Raw genomic sequence first — 20,821 nt, 5'->3', positions numbered from 1 at the left:
ATTAGGTAGAACTGACAGTTTTCAGAGGGGTTAAGGGGAAGTGAGAACTTGCCAGGCTGTGTTCCTGCCCAGAAAGGGGAAGTGCCCACATTAGTTTCTGGAGGGGTGGCATCAATACTCTTGCTTGACTAGATGCCACAGAATTCAGAGGTGAAGGGAAGGAAAGACTAAGACACTGCAAGCTAAGAATTCTGGTCCCCCACTCTGCCTTTTTTTTTTTTTTTTTGAGATTTTATTTATTTATATGAGATAGACAGTATGAGTGGGATGGGGAGGAGTAGAGGGAGAAGCAGACTCCCCACTGAGCAGGGAGACTGATGTAGGGCCCAATCCCAGGCCCCCAGGATCATGACCTGAGCTGAAGGCAGAGACTCAACAGACTGAGAGATCCAGGCATTCCCTGCCCTTCTTTGGATCTCATTGCCCCTATCTGTCAACTGGAAGATGAAGCCCTCCCCCAACATCTGGGGCCTTGAGGTCTAACCTCGACCTTACTTAAAAATAGAACAACCCGGGATCCCTGGGTGGCGCAGCGGTTTGGCGCCTGCCTTTGGCCCGGGGCACGATCCTGGAGACCCGGGATCGAGTCCCACGTCGGGCTCCCGGTGCATGGAGCCTGCTTCTCCCTCTGCCTGTGTCTCTGCCTCTCTCTCTCTGTGACTATCATAAATAAAAAAAAAAAAATAGAACAACCCATGGGCAGGCCTGGTGGCCCAGCAGTTTAGCTCTGCCTTCAGCCCAGGGCGTGATCCTGGAGACCTGGGACCAAGTCCCACATCGGGCTCCCTGCATGGAGCCTGCTTCTCCCTCTGCCTGTGTCTCTGCCTCTCTCTCTCTCTCTCTCTCTCTCTCTCTCTCTCTCTCTGCCTCTCAGGAATAAATACATAAAATATTTTTAAAAAAATACAACAACCCGAGTCGCCTGGGTGGCTCAGCGGTTGAGCATCTGCCTTCAGCTCAGGGTGTGATCCTGGTCTGAGGATCGAGTCCCACATTGGGCTCCCTGCATGGAACCTGCTTCTCCCTCTGCCTATGTCTCGTCTCTACCTCTAAGTCTCTGTCTCTCATTAATAAATAAATAAAATCTTAAAAAAAAAAAGAACAACCCATGCCTGATAATCTGATGTTTTGTAGACCTCAAAGCTTGTTTGAACAGCTAACAGGAAACAGGTAGAACAGGGCTTTCCAACCCCTCTGTTGAATCAGAGAAGCTGAAGCACAAGGAGAGACTATGTCTGGCTCGAGGCCACACAGCAAGACCCAGATCCTCTGAAGGTCTAATCTTATCTCTGCTGCTGCCTGATACATTCCTTGTACACAGCCCAAAATGACACATCATAGGTTCTGGAACACACCCTGCATTCCTTCTCACTGCCTTGATGTCTTCTCTGTTTAACTCCTGTCCTCAAAACCCATTTTATTTAATTAATTTATTTTTTAAGTAAACTCCATACCCAATGTGGGCCTTGAACTCATGACCCTGAGATCAAGAGTCACATGCTCTACTGATGGAGCCAGGCAGGCATCCCCTCAAATCCCATCTTAAACACTCCCTCCTCAGGGGAAGTACCTCTGGCCTCCCTCCTCTTGAGTTCCTGAGTCCTGACCCTTTCCTGCTCTGATGGGAATTGCAGTCTTTCTACACTTTGGTGTTGGAGTCCATGAAGCTACTGGAAGACAGAGAACATGTCTGATTTACCTCTGTGGCTGCATCTCATCCCCTACATGGTGGCATAGCACAAGTCTTACATATAAGAAGTGTCATTAAACAGAGTGATTAAAAAAAACAAAAAAAACAGAGTGATTAAATGGATGGCCAGGATATGCACTCAACACATAGTTACAATCACACAGGGGTTTAAACTATGGTGTACATTCCTTCATTCAGTAAAAGTACTGCACATCTGTTTAAGGGTTACTAACCTAAGCGAGGAGCTCTATGTCCAGAAAAAATGCACAATTGCTCAATATTTTATAGATGATTTCAAGAATTTTCAGACTACCTGGATCTTATCTATGGTCCCACTAGTAGGACCCCATGTCCCCAGGTTAAGGCCCTCTGGCTCCTGGTTAAGTAAGAAGTGTTCTGAAGGGCAGCCGGGTGGCTCAGCGGTTTAGCGCCACCTTCAGCCCAGGGCCTAATCCTGGAGACGGGGGATTGAGTCCCACATCGGGTTTCCTGCATGGAGCCTGCTACTCCCTCTGCTTCTCTCTCTCTCTCTCTCTCTCATGAATAAATAAATAAAATCTTTTAAAAAAAGTGTTCTGAACACTTGCTACATTCCAGTTAGGGACATACATTCAACCACTCATTAATTCAAAGGTGTTGAGTATCTACAGCATTAATGCCAGGGACTAGGGTATTCATTTATTAATCCATCAATTTATTTAGTCATATTTTGGAGGGTCTACCATGTGCCAGACCCTCAGCTGGGCATCGAGGACAGAGAGATGAATAAGGAGCACCATGAGACTTGTACCTCAAGGCCTCACTGGCTATTGGGGACAGACTAGGGTTCTGACTCTCCCCTTGACTCCACTCCACCTTAACCCAGCTCCCACTTCACAAGGATGCATGCAAGATGGAGGCTAAAGCTGGTGCAGGCAGGGAGGATTGAGCTGACCACAGGGACCTTACCCCTCTTTCTCAGTCCTTTGGCTCCCTCTCCACCCATGACCCCCAGGCTGGTCTGTGTTTGACTAAAGGGCAGGAATTGCTCAACCTGTTGGGTGAGTCCAGTTGAGTCAGAGGTGATTCCCGTGAGCGGGCAGGTGGGCAGGCGGGCAGCCGGGCAGAGGGAGAGCCAGTGGCCCTGGGACAATGGCTCTGACCGTGTGTGTGAGGCGACTGACAGGGCTGCCAGGCACCCATGACCGACAAGTGATGCTCAACTTTCGTGGTGAGGCTTGAAAGGGTGCTCTAAACATTTTTGGAGTTGGGGGGTTGCTCTCATTTCTCCATTCTCTAGGCCCCCAGTCCAGAGCCTAGGCATCTCTCCAGCCCGTCTCCTTCCTCCCCCAGATGAATTCTCTGCCTCTTTCCCTATTCATCTTCTACCTCTCTTTAACAGTGAACCCAGGGGGACTGGACCCTGGGCCATGTATGCGTGTGTGTGTGTGTGTGTGTGTGTGTTTTGTGGGGAGGGCCTGATAAATGAGTAGTTTCAATTCCTTTTTTTTTTTTCCTAAAGATTTTATTTATTTATTTATTTGACAAAGAGAGTCAGAAAGCACAAGTGGGGGAAGGATGGCAGAGGGAGAGGGAGAAGCATGCTTCCCTCTGAGAAGGGAGCACAATGTGGGGCTCGATCCCAGGACCTTGGGATTATGACCTGAGCTGAAGGCAGATGCTTAACCCACTGAGCCACCCAGACACCCCTTGACTAGTTTCCATTCTGAGCAGGCTTCACCCAGAAAACAAGGAGAATTCACTGTGGTCGAGAAGCAGATATTGATGAGGTGAGTGGGGTTGGGTCCTGGATGGGGAGAAGCTGATCTGTGCCGCATCTAAGTCCCTCTTTAGATGAGTTGGGGGACATATTTCTGGGTTGGGAAACTGTATTCTCAGGAAGGAAGGTCAATCTCAGGCTTGAGAAGCTGGACCCAGTCAGAATCAAGACTGGGGGGGATTAGTTCTTGACTGGTAGTTACCCTCAGATCAGAGTCAACTCTATGTTGGAGGAGAAGCTGGTTCCAGGTTTGGGACAATATTCATAGAGTTAGCTCCACGTTTGGAGGATTGGATCCTGTCTCAGGGCTAGGATGGACTCTGGACTGGGGGGTCAGGGTCAACCCAGCATTGTGTATCACAAGATTCTTCCTACCCCCAGCTGTTCCGTTGGCCACACTATGGGGCTCCACTAGTTGGGGAGTGTCTGTCTGTGCAGGTGGTTAACTGCAGCCGTGTTTTCAGCTCCAGGTAAGTAGCCTGGGGAGCCAAGGATGCAGATGGGACTGGGTGTGGCAGGGAGCCATTCCCCTGGGTCATTCTTCTGCTCCCTGCCACGCCTGCAGGTCTCTGGGGACCCTGGTGATCTCCCTGCAGCAGCTACAGAGTACTGGGCATTTGGTGCTACGGGAGGCCCTAGTGGATGAAAATCTGCGACTGTCCCCAGTGAGTCTCACCAGTTCTCAGCCTGCCACTCCCAAGCCTGAAAGTCCCTCTAGATAGAGAGTTCCATTTTTCAGAAGGAAAAACCCAGATCCAGACAGGAGTGATAACAAGGCCCCCCACCTAGGGCTCCTTTCATTGTAGCCCCTGCTGAAGTTTTACATGGGCCAAGAGCCAGGCTCAGCCCTGAGGACCAGGGGTGTGGCAGTGGGGGAAGATAAAGAGTTCTGTTCTGCTCCCTGGTCCGGTAGGAGACTCAGTTCTCATGAGAGGCAAAGATGAACCTGGCTGGATTTTCCTGGTATTTCATGAAGGGTCATATAACCTGGTGGGAATGGACCTGGGTTCAAATCTCAGATCTACCATTTCCCAGCTGAGAACTTGGACAAGTGATTTAGCTTCACTAAGCTACTTCCTCATTTACATTATGTGGAGTCATAGGAAATATTGAACTTTTCAGTCTGTTGTTTGTTAGCTCTAATTATAAACTGTGCCAGGTGACGAGTGGTGAGCACAACCAGATAAGGATTTGCCCACTTAGAGTTCCATATCTAAAGAAAGAGGCAAACATTAAACAAATTTTCTCATGAATAAATGCAAAATTGTCACTGATGGGTGTTACAAAAGGGGGCTGGAGGGGATCCCTGGATGGCTCAGCGGTTTGGTGCCTGCCTTCGGTCCAGGGCGTGGTCCTGGAGTCCCAGGATCAAGTCCCATGTTGGGCTCCCTGCATGGAACCTCTCCCTCTGCCTGTGTCTCTGTCTCTCTCTGTGTGTCTCTCATGCATAAATAAAATCTTTAAAAAGGGGGAGGGGGCTGGAAAAGTGTATAACAAAAGGATGCAACCTATTTGGTGGTCCTTGAGGAAGTAGTGGTTGAACTTGGAATGGAAGAATGATGGGAGTTAACTAAGTGGGAAGGGAGAATGTTCCAGGCAGAAGAACTGGCATATGCAAAATCCCAGCACTCTGAGAGAGCATAACTGAGATACAGAGCAGGAGTAGACCCCATATAAAACAGGACTAGAAAGGTCAGCAGGGGCCAGACCATGCATAGCTGTGAAGGCCACAGTAATGAATTTCCAAGAGCAATGAGAAAATCCTGGAGTCGTGTTTGGCCCCTTCAGGTGGTAACTTGCACATGCTAAGTTCTTAATGGGTTGTAATTAGTCAATATTATTAATGACCAGAGAGGTATCACCAAGTCCTCACAGATGCAGGCCAGGAGGGTCTCTGTGTATAGATGGAGTAAAAGGCTTTGTCTTTGGATTTCTCTTAGCCCCAGGCAGTTTGAGGGCACACTGTGTGTCTGGTTTCAGATCCAGGTGGAGCTTGACCTGAAGTATCAGCCCCCAGAGGGTGCAACTGGAGCCTGGGCAGAGGAGGATTTTGGAACATCCATCCAGGACAGGTAACCCCCACTCCCACCTCCTGCAATCTAAGCAAAGCCTGATTGTCCCAACCTCAGCAGAAGAGAGAAGTGGAACCTAATTCTTCTCTGGATATCTGCTGGATATGGGGACCCTTGGACCCATGCTGCCCAGTATGGGCAGCTCTGTAGTCATGCATGGCCCCTCATTCCTTTCATTTATCCTCCTTCCTGCTCAGAACTGATCATTCCCAATGTGGGCTTCCAGGAGCTGGAGTAAGTATGTGGGGATGATCTGGGGTTACCAAGTCAGTCTTAGATTAAGAGTCAGTGAAATAGGGTCTGTTCCAGGGCCCGGGGTCAGTATTCAATCAATTCTAGGGTGAGAAGTCAGTCTTAGAATCAGGAGTCAGTTCTGGAATTTTGGATTAGTCTTGGCAATAGTGGGATCAGCCTGAAGGTCAGAGGTCTGTCCTAGGACCAGGAAAGTCAAGGGTGTCCAGGATGGGTGATAGGTCCCTTGAAAGCCTTTCCTGGGATCCCTGGGTGGCGCAGTGGTTTAGCGCCTGCCTTTGGCCCAGGGCGTGATCCTGGAGACCCGGGATCGAATCCCACGTCAGGCTCCCGGTGCATGGAGCCTGCTTCTCCCTCTGCCTGTGTCTCTGCCTCTCTCTCTCTCTGTGTGTGACTATCATAAATAAATTAAAAAAAATTAAAAAAAAGAAAAGAAAAAAAGAAAAGAAAGCCTTTCCTATCAGGCCCGGGGAGGCCCGGCTGGAGCGGCGGGCAGTAGCATTGGGCCACAGGCTAGCTCGAGGCCTAGCTCAGCAGGATGACGAAGACGAGCTGGAGCTGGAGCTGGAGCTGGAGGACGAGCCTGATGTGGAGCTCTCCGGTGTCGTATTCAGCCACCTCAAGAGGTAATTTGTACCCACTGCACTCCTGCTCCCACACCCACCAGAGTGTCAGCCTCACACTCTTATACATGTAGGCCCATGCTCATCCACACTCAAAAGCACACAATCCTAAAGTATGGGTGAGGAGTGGCTATCCTGGGGTGAAGGGTCACTTACTCCTAGACATACACACTGCCACAGTCACACTGGTCCACCTAGAGCTTCTGGAGCCCCCTTAGGGGGTGAAAGCTTGATGAGGGTAAGGAATTTTGTCCCTTTCATTCCCTGCGGTGTCCCAGGACCTAAAATAGGTCTGGCACATAGTAGGAGTTCAACAGATCTCTGTTGAATAAATGAATGGTTTCACGACTCCAAGAATGAGTCAGATTCGGGTGGTATAGTTGAGATGGATGCAAGACAGACTGAAAGGACTCAGAATCCAGAAGTTCACAGAGAGAGGAGATCTAATCCCTAGCACCCAGAAAGAGTGTGTAGGTGGTCGGGGAGAGGAAGTGAAGTAGGAGCTGACCATGTCTTTCCCAGCAGCCGTGCTGGGGGCCTGACTCAAGGGGATACATTCCAGATGTCCAGAGCTCAGGACTTCCAGGTACCGCTCTCCCTCTAGGCCCTAACCCTTGATGAATACCACCTACTCTCCACACACGTGGGTTTCCCCCCCAACTTTGGCAGAGAAGGCTTCCTTTTTTCTTGCTTCTGTGCCCTTAGGTGGGGGTAACAGTGCTGGAGGCCCAGAAGCTGGTAGGAGTCAATATTAACCCGTACGTGGCAGTGCGCATTGGGGAACAGCGTCGAGTGACTGCCACACAGCGTGGGACTAATTGCCCTTTCTACAACGAGGTGTGTGCGACCAGGGAAGAGTGGGACCCGGGATTTACCTCGTCTGCAGAGGGGGCGTGGCCAACGTGCAAGTGAGCCAGTGGCTGAGGCCTGGAGGGGCTGGGGAGGGCAAGGGTGTAAAGAAGCTTCAGGAGGGGAAGGAGGGCGTTCCCTTTGCAAGAGGCAGGGGCCAGCTGGCGTGAACTCTTCACATATACTTTATTTCACCTCTGGTTATCCTACCTCAACCTAGTACTTCTTGTTCGAATTTCACGAGACCCGGCTTCACCTCCAAGACTTGCTCCTGGAGATTACGGTGAGGCGAGGCGGGTAGGGATGAGAGGTGTCTGCCGGAGAAAGGAGGATGCCGAAGCTCCAGAACTAACCCCACCTTCCCCCAGGCTTTCCATTCGCAGACCCTCCCCTTTATGGCCTCCCGGATAGGCACCTTCAGGATGGACTTGGGCATTATCTTCGACCAGCCAGGTACAGAACCCTCCTCTCCTTTAGACTCCTCTGCACTGACAGGGGAAACTGACCCTCTAGGCCCTGATCCCTAGATACTAACTCTGGAGACCAGCCTCTTCCGAAGCCTCCCTACCGAGTTGGGCCTGAGGCCTGGTCAGCGCAGTCCCCCCACCGCCCCGGACGGCTCGCGGGTCTCCCCTGACCTGTGGCTCGCCCCTCCCTCCCCAGATGGCCACTTCTACCAGAAATGGGCTCCGCTGCACGATCCCCGGGACACCCGCGCCGGGACCAAAGGCTTCGTCAAGGTCACTTTGTCTGTGCGGGCACGCGGGGACCTGCCCCCTCCGCTGCCAGCCCCGGGCCCGGGGCACAGTTTGGACATGGAGAGGTGAGCTGGGGTCGGGCGGGGCGCAGAGAGCAGGACCCGGGGAAGCCTCCCGGACGCGACAGGGGGAGCGGCCGAGACAGCCGCGTCCCCGGCCTCAGTGCGCGGCTCCCCTAGGAACCTGCTCCTGCCGCGCGGGGTGCCGGCTCACAGACCGTGGGCGCGGCTGCGCGTGCGCGTGTTCCGCGCGGAGGGGCTGCAGGCGCTGCGCCCCGGGCTGCTGGGGAGTCTGGCCCGCGCCCTGCAGAACCAGCGCGTCCTCATGGACCCCTACGTGCGCGTGTCTTTCCTGGGGCAGCAGGTAAGTCCCTCCCGTCCCCGCTTTGCCGAGGCTCAGGCCCTGGGCCCGCGCTGACCCCGACCCCTCTCCGCCGGCCTCGGCTGCGGCTCTCAGGGCGAGACGTCCGTGCGCGGCCAGACCGCGGCGCCCGAGTGGAACGAGCAGCTGAGTTTCGTGGAGCTCTTCCCGCCGCTGACGCGCGGCCTCCGTCTGCAGCTGAGGGACGACGCACCGCTCGTCGATGTGGCCGTCGCCACGCACGTGCTGGACCTGAGGCAGATCTCACACCCGGGCCGCGCGGGTGAGCCCACCTGGCCAGGGCTTGATACCTCCGCGCTCCCCGCCCGCCCTGGGCCCCGCCCTCGGCGACCGCGACTCCGTCCTGCCCTCCCCGCTCGGTTCAGACCGTTCAGGCCGCCCTACCCTGCGCTCCAGCCGGCCCCTCCCTTCGGAGCCTAGACTACGCACCCCGCTCTCGGGTTGCCTCTGTCCACGAAATCCCCAGGACAGCCGCAAGTCAGTAACCACGCCAGCTGTGCCCTCCCTGCGCAATCACGACCCGAAACAAGCCCAGTCACATCGACGGTTCACCCCGACCCTCCAGGGATCACTGTAGCTCCGCCCCAGGCGTGACTCCACCCCCAGGGCTCTGGCTCCGGCCCTCTATAGAGCCTAAGCGCCGTGGGTCCCCAGCGCCTTGGGGAGCAGGACCGGTTTAGAAGTGGCTCTCGCGTCTTGGTCCGTGACCGTGGTCCGCAGCTGTCCCTCTCAGAGCTGCCAAGGCCCAAGCCGATTCCCCGCCCCCTTGGATTTGCAGGAGATAAGGGTGTGCTGCCTAGACTGACCTGGTACCCATCTGCCCCCACGCTCCCCTCTAAAACGCTGTTCTTGACCCCCACAGCGGGGTTTAACCCCACCTTCGGCCCGGCATGGTTGCCTCTCTATGGATCTCCCCCCAGTGGGGGGCTTCGGGATGGTCTTCAAAGTCTCAATGAAGGCTTTGGCCAAGGCAATTGGTTCCGTGGCCGCCTCCTGGTGGCTGTGTCTATGGAAGTGTCGGACGGGAGAGCAGAACCGGAGCCTCCTCAGGCCCCACAGGGGCCGAGATTGTCCCGGCTCATGAGAAAGAAGAAGAAAGCCAGGCGGGACCAGACCCCAATGGGGATCCCACAGCACCTGGATGCCAGCTCCAGTGGTGATGGTCCTGAGATTCCTAGTGCCATGGAGGTGGAGGTGGAGGAGTTGCTGCCTCTGCCAGAGGTGGGGGCTGGGGTTTAGCAAAGCAATAGGGTCACTCTCAGCTCTGGGGTGTTAACTGGCTCATAGGCATTTAACACAGGAGGTGGAGTCTGAATTTTGGGGTGTGGATAAAGAATGCAGTGTGTGTGTATACATGTGCTTTTGTGAATATACATATGTGTAGGGAGGGGGCTGACCAATCAGAATTGGGATACTTGTAGTGACATATATAGGCCTTGGTTGCCGCCTCTTTCAGTGGGCCTTGTGGCCAAGCAAAGTAGGGTTGCAATCTGGGTCGGTGGGGGCTGACTGCAGCCTGACCCTCCTTCCTCAGAATGCCCTGGCACCCTTGCAAGATTTCCTGCTTTTCGGTGTGCTTTTTGAGGCCACCATGATTGACCCTGCCTTGGCCTCCCAGCCTATCAGCTTCGAGATCTCCATTGGTATGTGGCCCAGCTGAATCCCTGAGGGTCATGGGTTTGAGGGTGGTGACTCTTATTCCAGACTCAGGCCCCTGAAAGGGACAGTTGACCCTCAGTAAGGGGTGGGTTCTGAATTTTATTGAGGCTTGAAGGAAGGGTCAGACCCTCAGCCTGGTGGCCCCTGACCCTTGCTGCTCTTGTAGGTTGTGCTGGCCGCCGGGAGGAGCAATTGGGCAGAGGGGCCAGGGCCAGGGAGGGTGCGGAGGGCGTGGCAGGGGAAGAACAGCCTCTGCTGGAGACAGACACAGGAGATGGACCAGGGGATGAGGAGGAGCTAGGGACCCCTGCTCAGCGGCCTGAGCCCATGGATGGCAATGGGTGAGTGCTCCTGGTGGCTGGAAGGAGGGCATTGGGAGATCCCCAGCACCCCAAGACTGCCCCTCGCAACCTCTGTTTTTCTCTGACCGGCACAGGCCATATTTCTGCTTGCCCCTGCGTCACCGCAAGCCATGTGTGCATGTGTGGAGCCGCTGGGAGGATCACACCTGGCGCCTGCAGAGCACTAACTGTGTGCGAAAAGTGGCTGAGAGGCTGGTGAGAGCGAGGCGGGTGCCCACAGGGAGAGGCCAGGACGTAGGGGTGTTGGGAAGACTGTAGCCTTTGAAGAGAGCTCTGGAGCAAGGCTAATAAGTAGAGCTCCTGGGAGCCAGAGAGCACAGCTCTGGGTGAACTGAGGCCAGAAATTGTGGGAAGACAGGGCTTTAGAAGTGTTATACCCAGGAAGGGGTCAGATGAAAGACATGAATAGAGCTACTGGGGGTCCAGCGCCACAGGTGTGGAGCCAGTAGAGAGCTAGGAAAAAGGAACCACGAAATGGGTGAAACTAAAGATGCCCTGGGCCCAGAGGTGTGGCCCTGAATGGATGAGGCTCTGGGTGAGGGTGTCATCTAAAAGAGGTGGGAGTCTGGGACCCTTGTGACCTGACCCTCAGGCCCTGTTGCACAGGACCAGGGGCTGCAGGAGGTTGAGACTCTGCAGCGCAGGCCCGGGCCTGGCGCCTGCACACGGCTCAAGCAGGCACTGGAAGAGCTGGTGGCAGGGAGCAGGTGAGCTGGGAGCCTTTGCCTCACTGCTACAGGTCATCACGGGAAACTCCAGGGTGAGGGAGGCTCACAGTGGCTGTTTGGAGCCAAGGGTGACTGAAGCTTGTTTGCTCAGCACTTTTACAGAAGAATGAGGAGGAGATGATTGTATCAAGGGAGCTTGATGGAAATTATTGGAGGTTAGGCCACTCCCCTCCAGTAAGCTGCCTTTCTTGCTCTCCTAGAGACTGAAACTCCCTTACCCACCCTCCCCTCAAATCTCCCTTGCTCCTTTCTGCCAGATTTGTTCCAGATACTGACTTTCCCTCCTACTTCATGGAGAAAATAGAAACCTTGCCTTCCTCCATCCAATCTATCACCCTACCAGGTTCTGTATCCATCTGCTCAACTTCCCTCCTGCTACAGTGGAGGGAGGGTTCTGGTCCCATAGCCATGGCTGTGATCTTGATTTCATCTCTCACCAACTGGAGGAATTAGCTCTGCAGTTGTCTACTTTCTGTCCTGCAGCATCAACTGGTCCCTAGTTACCAGGTCATTATTGTAACCATATATACTTGTTCTAGTGACTCCCATCTTCAACCTTCACTGCCTTGAATTCTATAACCTGCTCCAAGTACTTCAGTGTTTTCCTGATCCTATTCTCAAAAGATTTATCAATCCATTTATTCAATAAATATTTATGGCACATACCATGCCAGATACTGCTTTAAGTGCAGAAATAACAGTGAAAAAATCATTCTTGCCCACAAAAAAGTCCTGAAATTTATATTCTGGTGAGAGATAGAGTGGGAGTTGGATGGAAACAGATAAGAAACATGTAAACATCAAGGAAGAAATATAAGAATTATAAGGATAATATTAGGGAGAAAATAATCTAGGAAATATTAGAGAGAGGTGTTGTAATTTTAGAAAGGGTGGCAAGGAGAGGCCACTATGAAGTTGACATGAAGAAGCTCAAGGAGCAAGCTGCATCTGTAAGGGCATTCCAGGCAAAAGGGACAGCATGTGCAAAGGCACTGTGGTGAAACATGCCTGGTGTGTTTGAGGAGGGGAAGGGAACCAGTGTAACTGCAGCAGAATGAGCAAAGTAGATGAGTCTGCAGGGTATGGGGGAGGGGGGAAGATGATGGTGGGGAAAGGCATGTGGAAGCCTCATTGGCCATTGTAATGACCTTGGCTTCTTCTCTGATTTAGATGAAGAGCCTCTGAAGGTTTTGAAAAGAGAAGGAATATGCTCTAACTTATCCTTTTTTTTTTTTTTTTTAACTTATCCTTAAAAAGGGATCGGTGGTGGAAGGATGATATAAGAGAAGAAACAAAGAGATTACTAAAGAGGGCTTGTAATAATCCAGGGGACCAATTATGATTAATTGAATCTAGGGTGGTCACAGTGGACATAGACATGAATGGATTCAAGAGCAATTTGGACTTTGGAGGTGACACCTTAGGACTTGTGAATGGAAAGAACAGGGGATGAGGAAAATGTTTGAAGAAGAGTCATGAATGACTCTCAAGATTTGGCTTGCACAACTGTGTAGATGATGTTATTTACTGAGCAATGGAAAACAAGAAAGGGAGAAGGTCTGATGGGAGCTAAGGGAATATAAGAAACTCATTTTGGGGTATGTTAACTGAGGTTTCTGTTAGACTTACAAGTGGACATGTCTGCAAGGTAGTTAGCTATAGGAGTTGAGTTCTGGGGAGACTTCTAGACTGGAAATGAAAAATTTTGAACTGTCAATACGTAGATGAAACTGGATAACATTATCTAGGAAGCAGAGAAAAGAGAAATCTGAGGACCTGGAGATGTCCAGCATGCAGAGGTAGGGTGAGAGGAGGACTCAGACAAGAGCCTGCTTGTAAGTGGTCACTTTTCTGCTCTCATCTTTCAACCTCTCAATGTCAGTAGATACAGTTGATCCCACTGTCCTCTTCAAAGGCTCTGCTCTTGGCTTCCATGCCCCTGGTTTTCCTTCAGCTTCCCTTGACATTCCTCCTCTTTTGCTGGCTCCCTCTCTCTTCTTGACTTGTACATATTGCAGATGTTCTTATGATTATGTCCTAGGGCTTCACTGTAAAGCTCTTTTCTCTGCCTATGTTCTCTACGTCTCCGAAAGAGTAACCACCTTTTTTTTTTTTTTTAGAGTAACCACCTTTAATCCAATTTCATTCCTTACTTGATTTTCTATACAATGCAATTAAATTGTTTCTATTTTCACTTTACTAAAATTATTTTATTATTGAAATTATTCTTTGGCAGGGAAATTTTTTTTTAATTTTTATTTATTTATGATAGTCACAGAGAGAGAGAGAGAGAGAGAGAGAGAGGCAGAGACATAGGCAGAGGGAGAAGCAGGCTCCATGCACCGGGAGCCTGATGTGGGATTCGATCCTGGGTCTCCAGGATCGCGCCCTGGGCCAAAGGCAGGCGCCAAACCGCTGCGCCACCCAGGGATCCCTTGGCAGGGAAATTTCAATGAAAGATTTATCTGTGTCACATTTCACTATTTTTTAGCTTTGGCCAGTGTGTTTTTCTTTGTGTGGCTATTATTTCTATCAGATCCAATTTCCCCGAATCAAATCCTGTGGATCTAAACTTCATCAAGAAGATTTTTTTTTAAGGTTTTATTTAAAAAAAATAAATAAATAAAGGTTTTATTTATTTATCCATGAGAGACAGAGAGAGAGGCAGAGACATAGGCAGAGGGAGAATCAGGCTCCCTGTAGGGAGCCCAATGTGGGACTCGATCCCAGGACCCTGGGATCATGACCTGAGCCAAAGGCAGACACTCAACCACTGAGCCACCCAGATGCCCCTATCAAGGTTTGATTCAGTTTTAATTTATGTTAATAAATTAAATAAATAAATTTGCCTGCTGGGGCAAAAATAATATTTTGACCAATAGAAGTCTTGGAGCAAAGAGTATTAGTAAGCTAAAAGCGTAAGCCCTGGGAGCAGTGTTGGGTGAAAAATCATTGGAGTCATTTATTTTACATATTTTTGAAAATTTCCATAATAAAGACTTAAGAAATCATTGCAGGTCATAAAGGGCCCAAATATTATGTCTCAAAAATCATTTGGGGCACCTGGGTGGCTCAGTTTGTTAAGTGTCTACCTTTGGCTCAGGTCATGATCTCGGGGTCCTGGGATCGAGCTGCAAGTCAGTCTCCCTGCTCAGTGGGAAGTCTGCTTCTCCCTCTCCCTCTGACCCTCCCCTCTATTGTGTTTTCTCTTCCTTTTTGTGTGTGTGTGTGTGTGTGTGTGTGTGTTTTCTCTTCCTCTCTCAAATAAATAAAGGAAATCTTTTTAAAAAATCATTTTACATTACCTAGCAAATATTTTTTCAGCATCCATTGGGTGCCAGGGCCTGAGAGTACAGTGGTAATCAGAATGATGTCCCTGCCCTAGGGACTTTCTACTACTTTTTATTTGGAGAGACTGATAAAGCAGAATATGAGGATAGAGAAAGTGGCAAGGGCTCATTAGAAGGGATGACTAGAGTAGGTCTGAGAGGAGGTAACATTTGAGGAGAGGCCTGAATGAAGAAGGTAAGTGAACCATGCAAAGATGGAGCAGCCAAACATTGTAGCAAAGGGAGCAGCTAATGCAAAGGCCTTTAGGTGGTGATGGGTTGAGTGTATTCATGGAGGAGCAGAATGGCCAGTGTAACTTATTGGGTTGTACATTAGGGGAGAGTAATATTTGATGAGGACATGGAGATTAAGGGAGCCTGATTATGCAGGGCCTTTAAAAATTTTTTATCTATCTATCTATCTATCTATCTATCTATCTATCTATCTATCTTCATCATCATCATCATCATCTATTTATTCATTGAGAGAGAGAGCAAGAGGGGGAGCAACAGAGGGAGAGGGAGAAGCAGGCTCCCTGCTGAGCAGAGAGCCTGACAAAGTGGGATGACCCAAGCTGAAGGCAGATGCACAGCTGACTGAGCCACCCAGGTGCCCCTGTTTAGGGCCTTTTTAAGAATTCTGTTGTTTACTCTGAGATGAGAAACCTCTGGAAAGGAGTAAAATAGTCTGGAAAAGTGTTGAAAGCACCACTCTGGTTGCTGTATTAAGAATATTTGGAGCAGGAGGGGGAAAAGAGTAACATAGCGAGAGCAGCTGGGAGGTTGTTGCAGGAGTCCTAGGTGAGAAATGATGGTGACTTGGACTGGGCCGGTGCTGGGAGACAAGAAACGTGGCCTGATGCTGAACATATTTTGAAGGTAGAGCCTAAATTATATGCCAATGGATTGATGTGGAATGCGAGTGAAAGAGAAAGCAGTGAAGGGTTTCACTGAGGTTTTGAAGTAAAGCAGGTTTTTGGAGGGATGGGGTGAGGGTGAGGTTAATTGGAAATTGTACACTTTGAGCTACCGCTAGTCAATTTTGGGACTGTCAGACACAGCCCTTCTGAGCCTTTAGTGTGCACTGGAATCCCCCAGGGTATAAGCACACAGGTTCTAGGGCAGGTCTAGGGTGGGGCTGATGCTGTATTTCTAACTTGGTGGTACTAATGCTATTAGTCCTGGGCCACCTTTGAGTAGCCAGGCAGTAGATAGTTACATGTTAGTGCATCCTGGGACTTCAAGGTGAGGCTGGCCTCTGAATTTGGGAGTGGTCCACATACAGAAGTCATAGTTGGCTTAGGAAAGGTGCCTCTTTGAGAACATGACAGAGAAGGGCTGTGAGGAAGTCTGAGTGTGGGAGGTCTGCTCTGAGGGAGGTGGCCCCTAAGGGTCAGTGTTCCTTCCTTTGACTCCCACCTGACATACCTGCCCTTGCTCTCCGTAGACAGTTTTGCCACATTGCCGAGCGCAGGACAATGACCCGGCCCAATGCCCTGGATCGATGTCGAGGGAAACTGCTGGTGCATAGCCTGGTATGGTCCAGGGAAGGGGGACCAGGGACACTTAGCTGGGGCCCTCCACTCATGTTTTCTTCCTGCCCTTCTAGAACCTGTTGGCAAAGCAAGGACTGCGGCTTCTACGGGGTATTAGACAGGGCAATGTGCAAAAGAAGGTGGCACTGGCCAAGAAGCTCTTGGCAAAACTGTGCTTTCTGGCCCAGGAGGTAACACCTGCCCACCCATTTCCCTACCCTGAATGTCCTGATAGTGATGGCTGCATAACAATGATTGATGTAGAATAATGTACAACTGAAGAATTGTTGCAATGGTAAATTTTATGCTATCTATATTTTACCACAATTTTAAAAAACAGGAAAAAAAAAGTCAGATTGGACTTTGAGGTTGCCTGTGAGGTATCCAGGGGAGAAATGTCTAGGAGGCAGGTGGCCACATGGATCTGGGGTTTACGGGTATGTGTCAGGGCTAAGATCGGGATTTTGTCCATCTGTCCAGGGGGAGTTGTGGAAGCAGGTGGTCTCAGCTCTATCCGTGACCCAGTTCTCTGTCCGCAGCCCCAGCCACCCCTCCCGGATGTGCTAGTCTGGATGCTCAGTGGGCGGCGCCGTGTGGCCTGGGCCCGGATCCCTGCCCAGGATGTGCTGTTCTCTGTGGTTGAAGAGGAACGGGGCCGGGACTGTGGGAAGATCCAGAGTCTGCTGCTCACGGTGAGGGGGTGTGGGTTGCTGGAGACTGGAGTGGAATGAGGCTCTGAGGGCGGGGGTGAGGGGCACACGGTGGAGGCCTGTGGTTTCCAACAGGGGGCTCCCAAACTCTTTTTTTAATGAAAAAAACTTTAAATATTTTTATTTAAAATTTTTTTTCAACTAGAATTTTTTTAAGTTAAAAACAGGTTTTAATTTTTACATTTTAAAATTATTTTTAAAGTATCATTTTAAAAAGTACACCTGGACTCTTTTCAGCTATCTCAAAAGCCAAAAGACATCATGCCTTTACCTAGACCCACTTTGATGTGAGATAAACACCAAGTTTTGTCACCTCTGGGCCTTCACTGGCCCCTTTGCTGACTAGGCTCTGACAGACCAGCAGGTGGTAAAGATAGGGAGTGACTAGTCAGTTCCTTATAAGTACAGCTGATTTGGGGGCAAAATGTTTCTGATTGAAGTGTCCCTGAAATAGACACCAAAGGGGTCCCTAGTGCTGAGAAGCTGTGACTGATGGGGTAAGGGACTGGGAATCTAAATGTGTTGGGGCTGAGGGGGCAGAGGAGGTAAGTGTGGGGTGTGGGACACAGCTTGGGGGTGTGGGAATTTGTATAGGAAATGACAGTGTTGGGGCAGGAGGGCTAAGGAATGGGAGTGTTCAGGGTAATGTGGTACTAGATGGAGGGCATGAAGTGAGTATAAGGGTAGGATACAGGGAGTGTTCTTTGGATTTGGCACCAGGGAATGGTCTATTAATACAGAGTTTGGGCATGCCTGGGGGAGCAGGGGCTGGTCTAGCTGGGGTAATAAGAGGCAGACCCTCACAGGCCACCTCCCTGCAACAGGCACCCGGGGCAGCTCCTGGTGAGGTCTGTGCCAAGCTGGAGCTCTTCCTGTGGCTAGGGCTGGGTAAACAAGCCAAGGCCTGCACCTCAGAGCTCCCGCTGGACCTGCTGCCCGAGCCCTCAGTGGGACTGCCCCACCACCTGTACCGGGATGGTGAGTATAGGGCCCAGCTCAATATTTGCCAAAGGTGTGGGGCTAGATGCTCAGCTGGGGCTGGGGGGAGGGGTCTGGAGTCAGGAAGTCCAGTGGTCCCCTGAGCAAACATCTTTTTCATCTCCCCACCCCAGACTTTAGCTACTTCCAGCTTCGAGCTCACCTGTACCAGGCCCGAGGGGTGTTGGCAGCTGATGACAGTGGGCTTTCGGACCCCTTTGCTCGAGTCCTTATCGCTACCCAGTGCCAGACCACACAGGTGAGGGCTGAACTGGAATGTGGGTCAAGGTGGGGGGCTCCAGGAGACAAGAACGGGGTGAAGGCTGAGCTTTTTTCTCTCAGGCCCTAAGTCTCTCTTCCTGCCCTGGGTTTTCAGGATAGGATACTGGTTTGGACTGCCCCAGTTTATTAGAGAGTGGTAACTGGAGGGCCCTTCAGGATAAGAAATTGTTTTCTGGGGTTGACTGTAGGGCTAGCCCCAAGGGTGGCCGATTACAGTTAAGGGAACCAGGCTAGGAGGGCAGGCTCCAACCCCACTCTGAAGGGCACTCTCATCTTTTGTGATAAACAGCTATTTAAATTATTACTTTAGGGCAAGAATGCTCACCAGGGATGTATGTTTGGAGATTCTTTTGATGCCTGCCTTTGACTCCATCTCTGCATGGCCCTCTAGGTCCTGGAGCAGACGCTGAGCCCTCTGTGGGATGAGCTCTTGGTGTTTGATCAGTTGATCATAGACGGGAGAAGGGAGCATCTGCAGGAGGAGCCTCCACTAGTGATTGTCAATGTCTTTGACCACAATAAGTTTGTGAGTGTGGCCTGGGAAACCTGTTTCCACCTCTCAGCGTCCCCGCTCCTCATCTTGATACACCCCTCCCCTGGCTCTTGGGCATCTTCCACTTTTGTCTTCACTGCCTTGTTCTCCACAGGGCCCCCCTGTGTTCTTGGGCAGGGCGCTGGCCACCCCAAGGGTAAAGCTGATGGAGGACCCTTACCAATGCCCTGAGCTACAGTTCTTCCCCCTGAGGAAGGGGCCCCGGGCAGCTGGAGAGCTCATTGCCACCTTTGAACTCATTGAACTGGACTACAGTGGTCGGCTCGAGGTCAGAGTACCCTAGTTTAGCTGGCACGGCTGTGGACTCCTTGTTCTGTCCTGTCCCCTCCCCTTCCTTCCTTCCTTCCTTCCTTCCTTCCTTCCTTCCTTCCTTCCTTCCTTCCTTTTAGAGAGATAGTGAGAAAGAGAGCACAAGCAGTGGAGAGAGGGAAAAGCAGGCTCTCCACTGAGCAGAGATCATGATCAAAGGCAGCAACTTAACTGACATTGCCACCCAGGTAAGAGAATATGGAATATAGGCATGTCCTAGGATTACCCCTCCAAGTACTTTGCCTTCAGAGAATGCAGGCTACAATTCTGTCCTGGGGTCCTCATTGGACTTCCTGATTCAGGGAACATTAGAAGTAGACACACTGTAGGTTTATCTTGCCAAGCTTCCAACCCAGAGACCCGAGGCTGCAGGGGATCTTCATGCCTCAGACACCCACCCTCCCTTCCTGTACTTAACTGTTTTCTGGGATGCTCCCTTTCTGCCCCTCCAGCCTTGCCAGTTCCTCTGGATTGATATTTCACTGGCAGCTGTCAATGTCCCCTCCCTGAGACCAAATTTCCTTCCTTTGGCCTGATTCCCCTTGACCTCTGATCTCTTGCCTCCTGCAGCCCTCTGTGCCCAGTGATGTAGAGCCCCAGGACCTGACACCACTGGATAAGCACCTTTCTGGACGCCTGTCCCTGCCACCTAATGTGCGTCCGGTGCTCAGGGAGTTCCGTGTTGAGGTAGGTAGGGCACACTCCCATCCTCCCATCCCTGCCACACACATGTCTGGGTGCCCTCTGTCGGGTGCAGGCCCCTGAATTTCTCACTTCCTGACTCCAGGTGCTGTTCTGGGGTCTGAGGGGCCTTGGCCGTGTGCATCTGTTCGAGGTAGAGCAGCCCCAGGTTGTGCTGGAGGTGGCTGGACAGCGTGTGGAGTCAGAAGTCCTGGCCAGTTACCGTGAGAACCCCAATTTCACTGAGCTCTTCAGGCATCTGACAGTGGTGAGGACACAGGCTGGGAGCAAGAAAGGCTAGACTAAGAAATGAAAGGGCAGTGGGATGGTGAATTCCCACCCAGTTATCTTAGATTAGTCAAGGGATCAGCAAACTTTCTATAAAAAGCCAGTTAGTAAATATTTTAGGTTTTGTGGGCCATGCAGTCTTAGTAAGCAATTACTCACCTCTGCCAAAGTAGCATGAAAACAGACATAGACAGCAAGTAAATGAATAAATATGACTCTGTTCCAGTAAAACTTTATTTACAAAAACAGGCAGTGGGCCAGATTTAGTTTGGCCAAATCAGTTTGCTGATTTCTGAATTAATCCATGAACTGGTGGTGTGCTCTTGGTTCTGTTGAATGAGTGGGTTAGGTAAGTGTCATGAAGTGTAGGTCAGAAGGAATCTGTCTAGTCTCTGAGACCCCAGGGGCTAAGAAGAAAATGCATTCTTTGTGTATTTTATAATTCCTGTAGTATGGACTTTGGACTCAAATTCTAGCAATGCCACTTAGGAGCTTATCAGTTCACTTGTTTTAGTTGAACTTTAGTGTTTTTTTTGTTTGTTTGTTTGTTTGTTTCTTTGTTTAAAAGGAGTAGCAGGTACAAAAGAAAAAAGATTGAAGGCAATACACTAAATGCCTCCTTGCAGGAATGCTATGAGAAACCAGTGAGGGAAAGGATCTTGTTGAAAGGGATTGTAAACTGAAGAGTGCTGTGCCTGTGTGAGGGGTACTGGGACAAAGTGTAGTGGTTCCAGACTAAAAGGGGGTAAAACCCTGTAAGAACAAACAAACAAAAAACGAAAACAACCAAAACCTTCACACTTTCTTGACTGTTCCACATGCAGGAGTATTCAGTTTGAAAACTTCATTGTGCTGGGACACCTGGGTGGCTCAGCGGTTGGGCACCTGGGTTCACAACTTGGGCTGCTAAATAGAATCACCTGGGAGACATTGAAGGCAAAGTCTGGGCCTTACCCTTAATTAAATTTTGATTTTTTATTTATTTGGGGTGGGTCTCCAGCATTTATGTTTTTAATACGTCCC

At 50.7% G+C, this 20,821-nt stretch overlaps 1 protein-coding gene across 2 annotated transcripts in view; it reads left to right on the top strand.

Annotated features, from left to right (window-relative positions):
* The first annotated feature begins 2,785 nt into the window (after window positions 1-2,785).
* The window catches only part of LOC140618386 (fer-1-like protein 4), a 33,824-nt gene continuing 15,788 nt past the window's right edge, over window positions 2,786-20,821 (top strand). The window contains exons 1-27 of one of the 2 annotated variants that reach the window (XM_072800753.1): window positions 2,786-2,900; window positions 3,404-3,459; window positions 3,831-3,919; window positions 4,015-4,114; window positions 5,430-5,521; window positions 6,238-6,399; window positions 6,922-6,982; window positions 7,102-7,233; window positions 7,466-7,528; window positions 7,614-7,698; window positions 7,909-8,068; window positions 8,183-8,366; window positions 8,460-8,646; window positions 9,247-9,605; window positions 9,919-10,027; window positions 10,210-10,384; window positions 10,480-10,600; window positions 11,012-11,112; window positions 15,910-15,997; window positions 16,072-16,188; window positions 16,537-16,689; window positions 17,532-17,685; window positions 17,820-17,944; window positions 18,359-18,493; window positions 18,615-18,788; window positions 19,400-19,516; window positions 19,617-19,778. In XM_072800753.1, the coding sequence (XP_072656854.1) occupies window positions 2,822-2,900; window positions 3,404-3,459; window positions 3,831-3,919; window positions 4,015-4,114; window positions 5,430-5,521; window positions 6,238-6,399; window positions 6,922-6,982; window positions 7,102-7,233; window positions 7,466-7,528; window positions 7,614-7,698; window positions 7,909-8,068; window positions 8,183-8,366; window positions 8,460-8,646; window positions 9,247-9,605; window positions 9,919-10,027; window positions 10,210-10,384; window positions 10,480-10,600; window positions 11,012-11,112; window positions 15,910-15,997; window positions 16,072-16,188; window positions 16,537-16,689; window positions 17,532-17,685; window positions 17,820-17,944; window positions 18,359-18,493; window positions 18,615-18,788; window positions 19,400-19,516; window positions 19,617-19,778 (3,540 nt within the window). In that variant the 5' untranslated portion in view covers window positions 2,786-2,821. Of the gene's footprint in view, window positions 2,901-3,403; window positions 3,460-3,830; window positions 3,920-4,014; window positions 4,115-5,429; window positions 5,522-6,237; window positions 6,400-6,921; window positions 6,983-7,101; window positions 7,234-7,465; window positions 7,529-7,613; window positions 7,699-7,908; window positions 8,069-8,182; window positions 8,367-8,459; window positions 8,647-9,246; window positions 9,606-9,918; window positions 10,028-10,209; window positions 10,385-10,479; window positions 10,601-11,011; window positions 11,113-15,909; window positions 15,998-16,071; window positions 16,189-16,536; window positions 16,690-17,531; window positions 17,686-17,819; window positions 17,945-18,358; window positions 18,494-18,614; window positions 18,789-19,399; window positions 19,517-19,616; window positions 19,779-20,821 lie in introns of those variants that run through there. The other variant, XM_072800754.1, reaches the window with a different exon arrangement.

This window comes from Canis lupus, chromosome 26 (assembly GCF_048164855.1).
Source record: "Canis lupus baileyi chromosome 26, mCanLup2.hap1, whole genome shotgun sequence".
Classification (NCBI taxonomy): domain Eukaryota; kingdom Metazoa; phylum Chordata; class Mammalia; order Carnivora; family Canidae; genus Canis; species Canis lupus.
The sequence above is the reverse complement of the archived record's forward strand: the minus strand, read 5'-3'. Positions and strand labels throughout refer to the sequence as shown.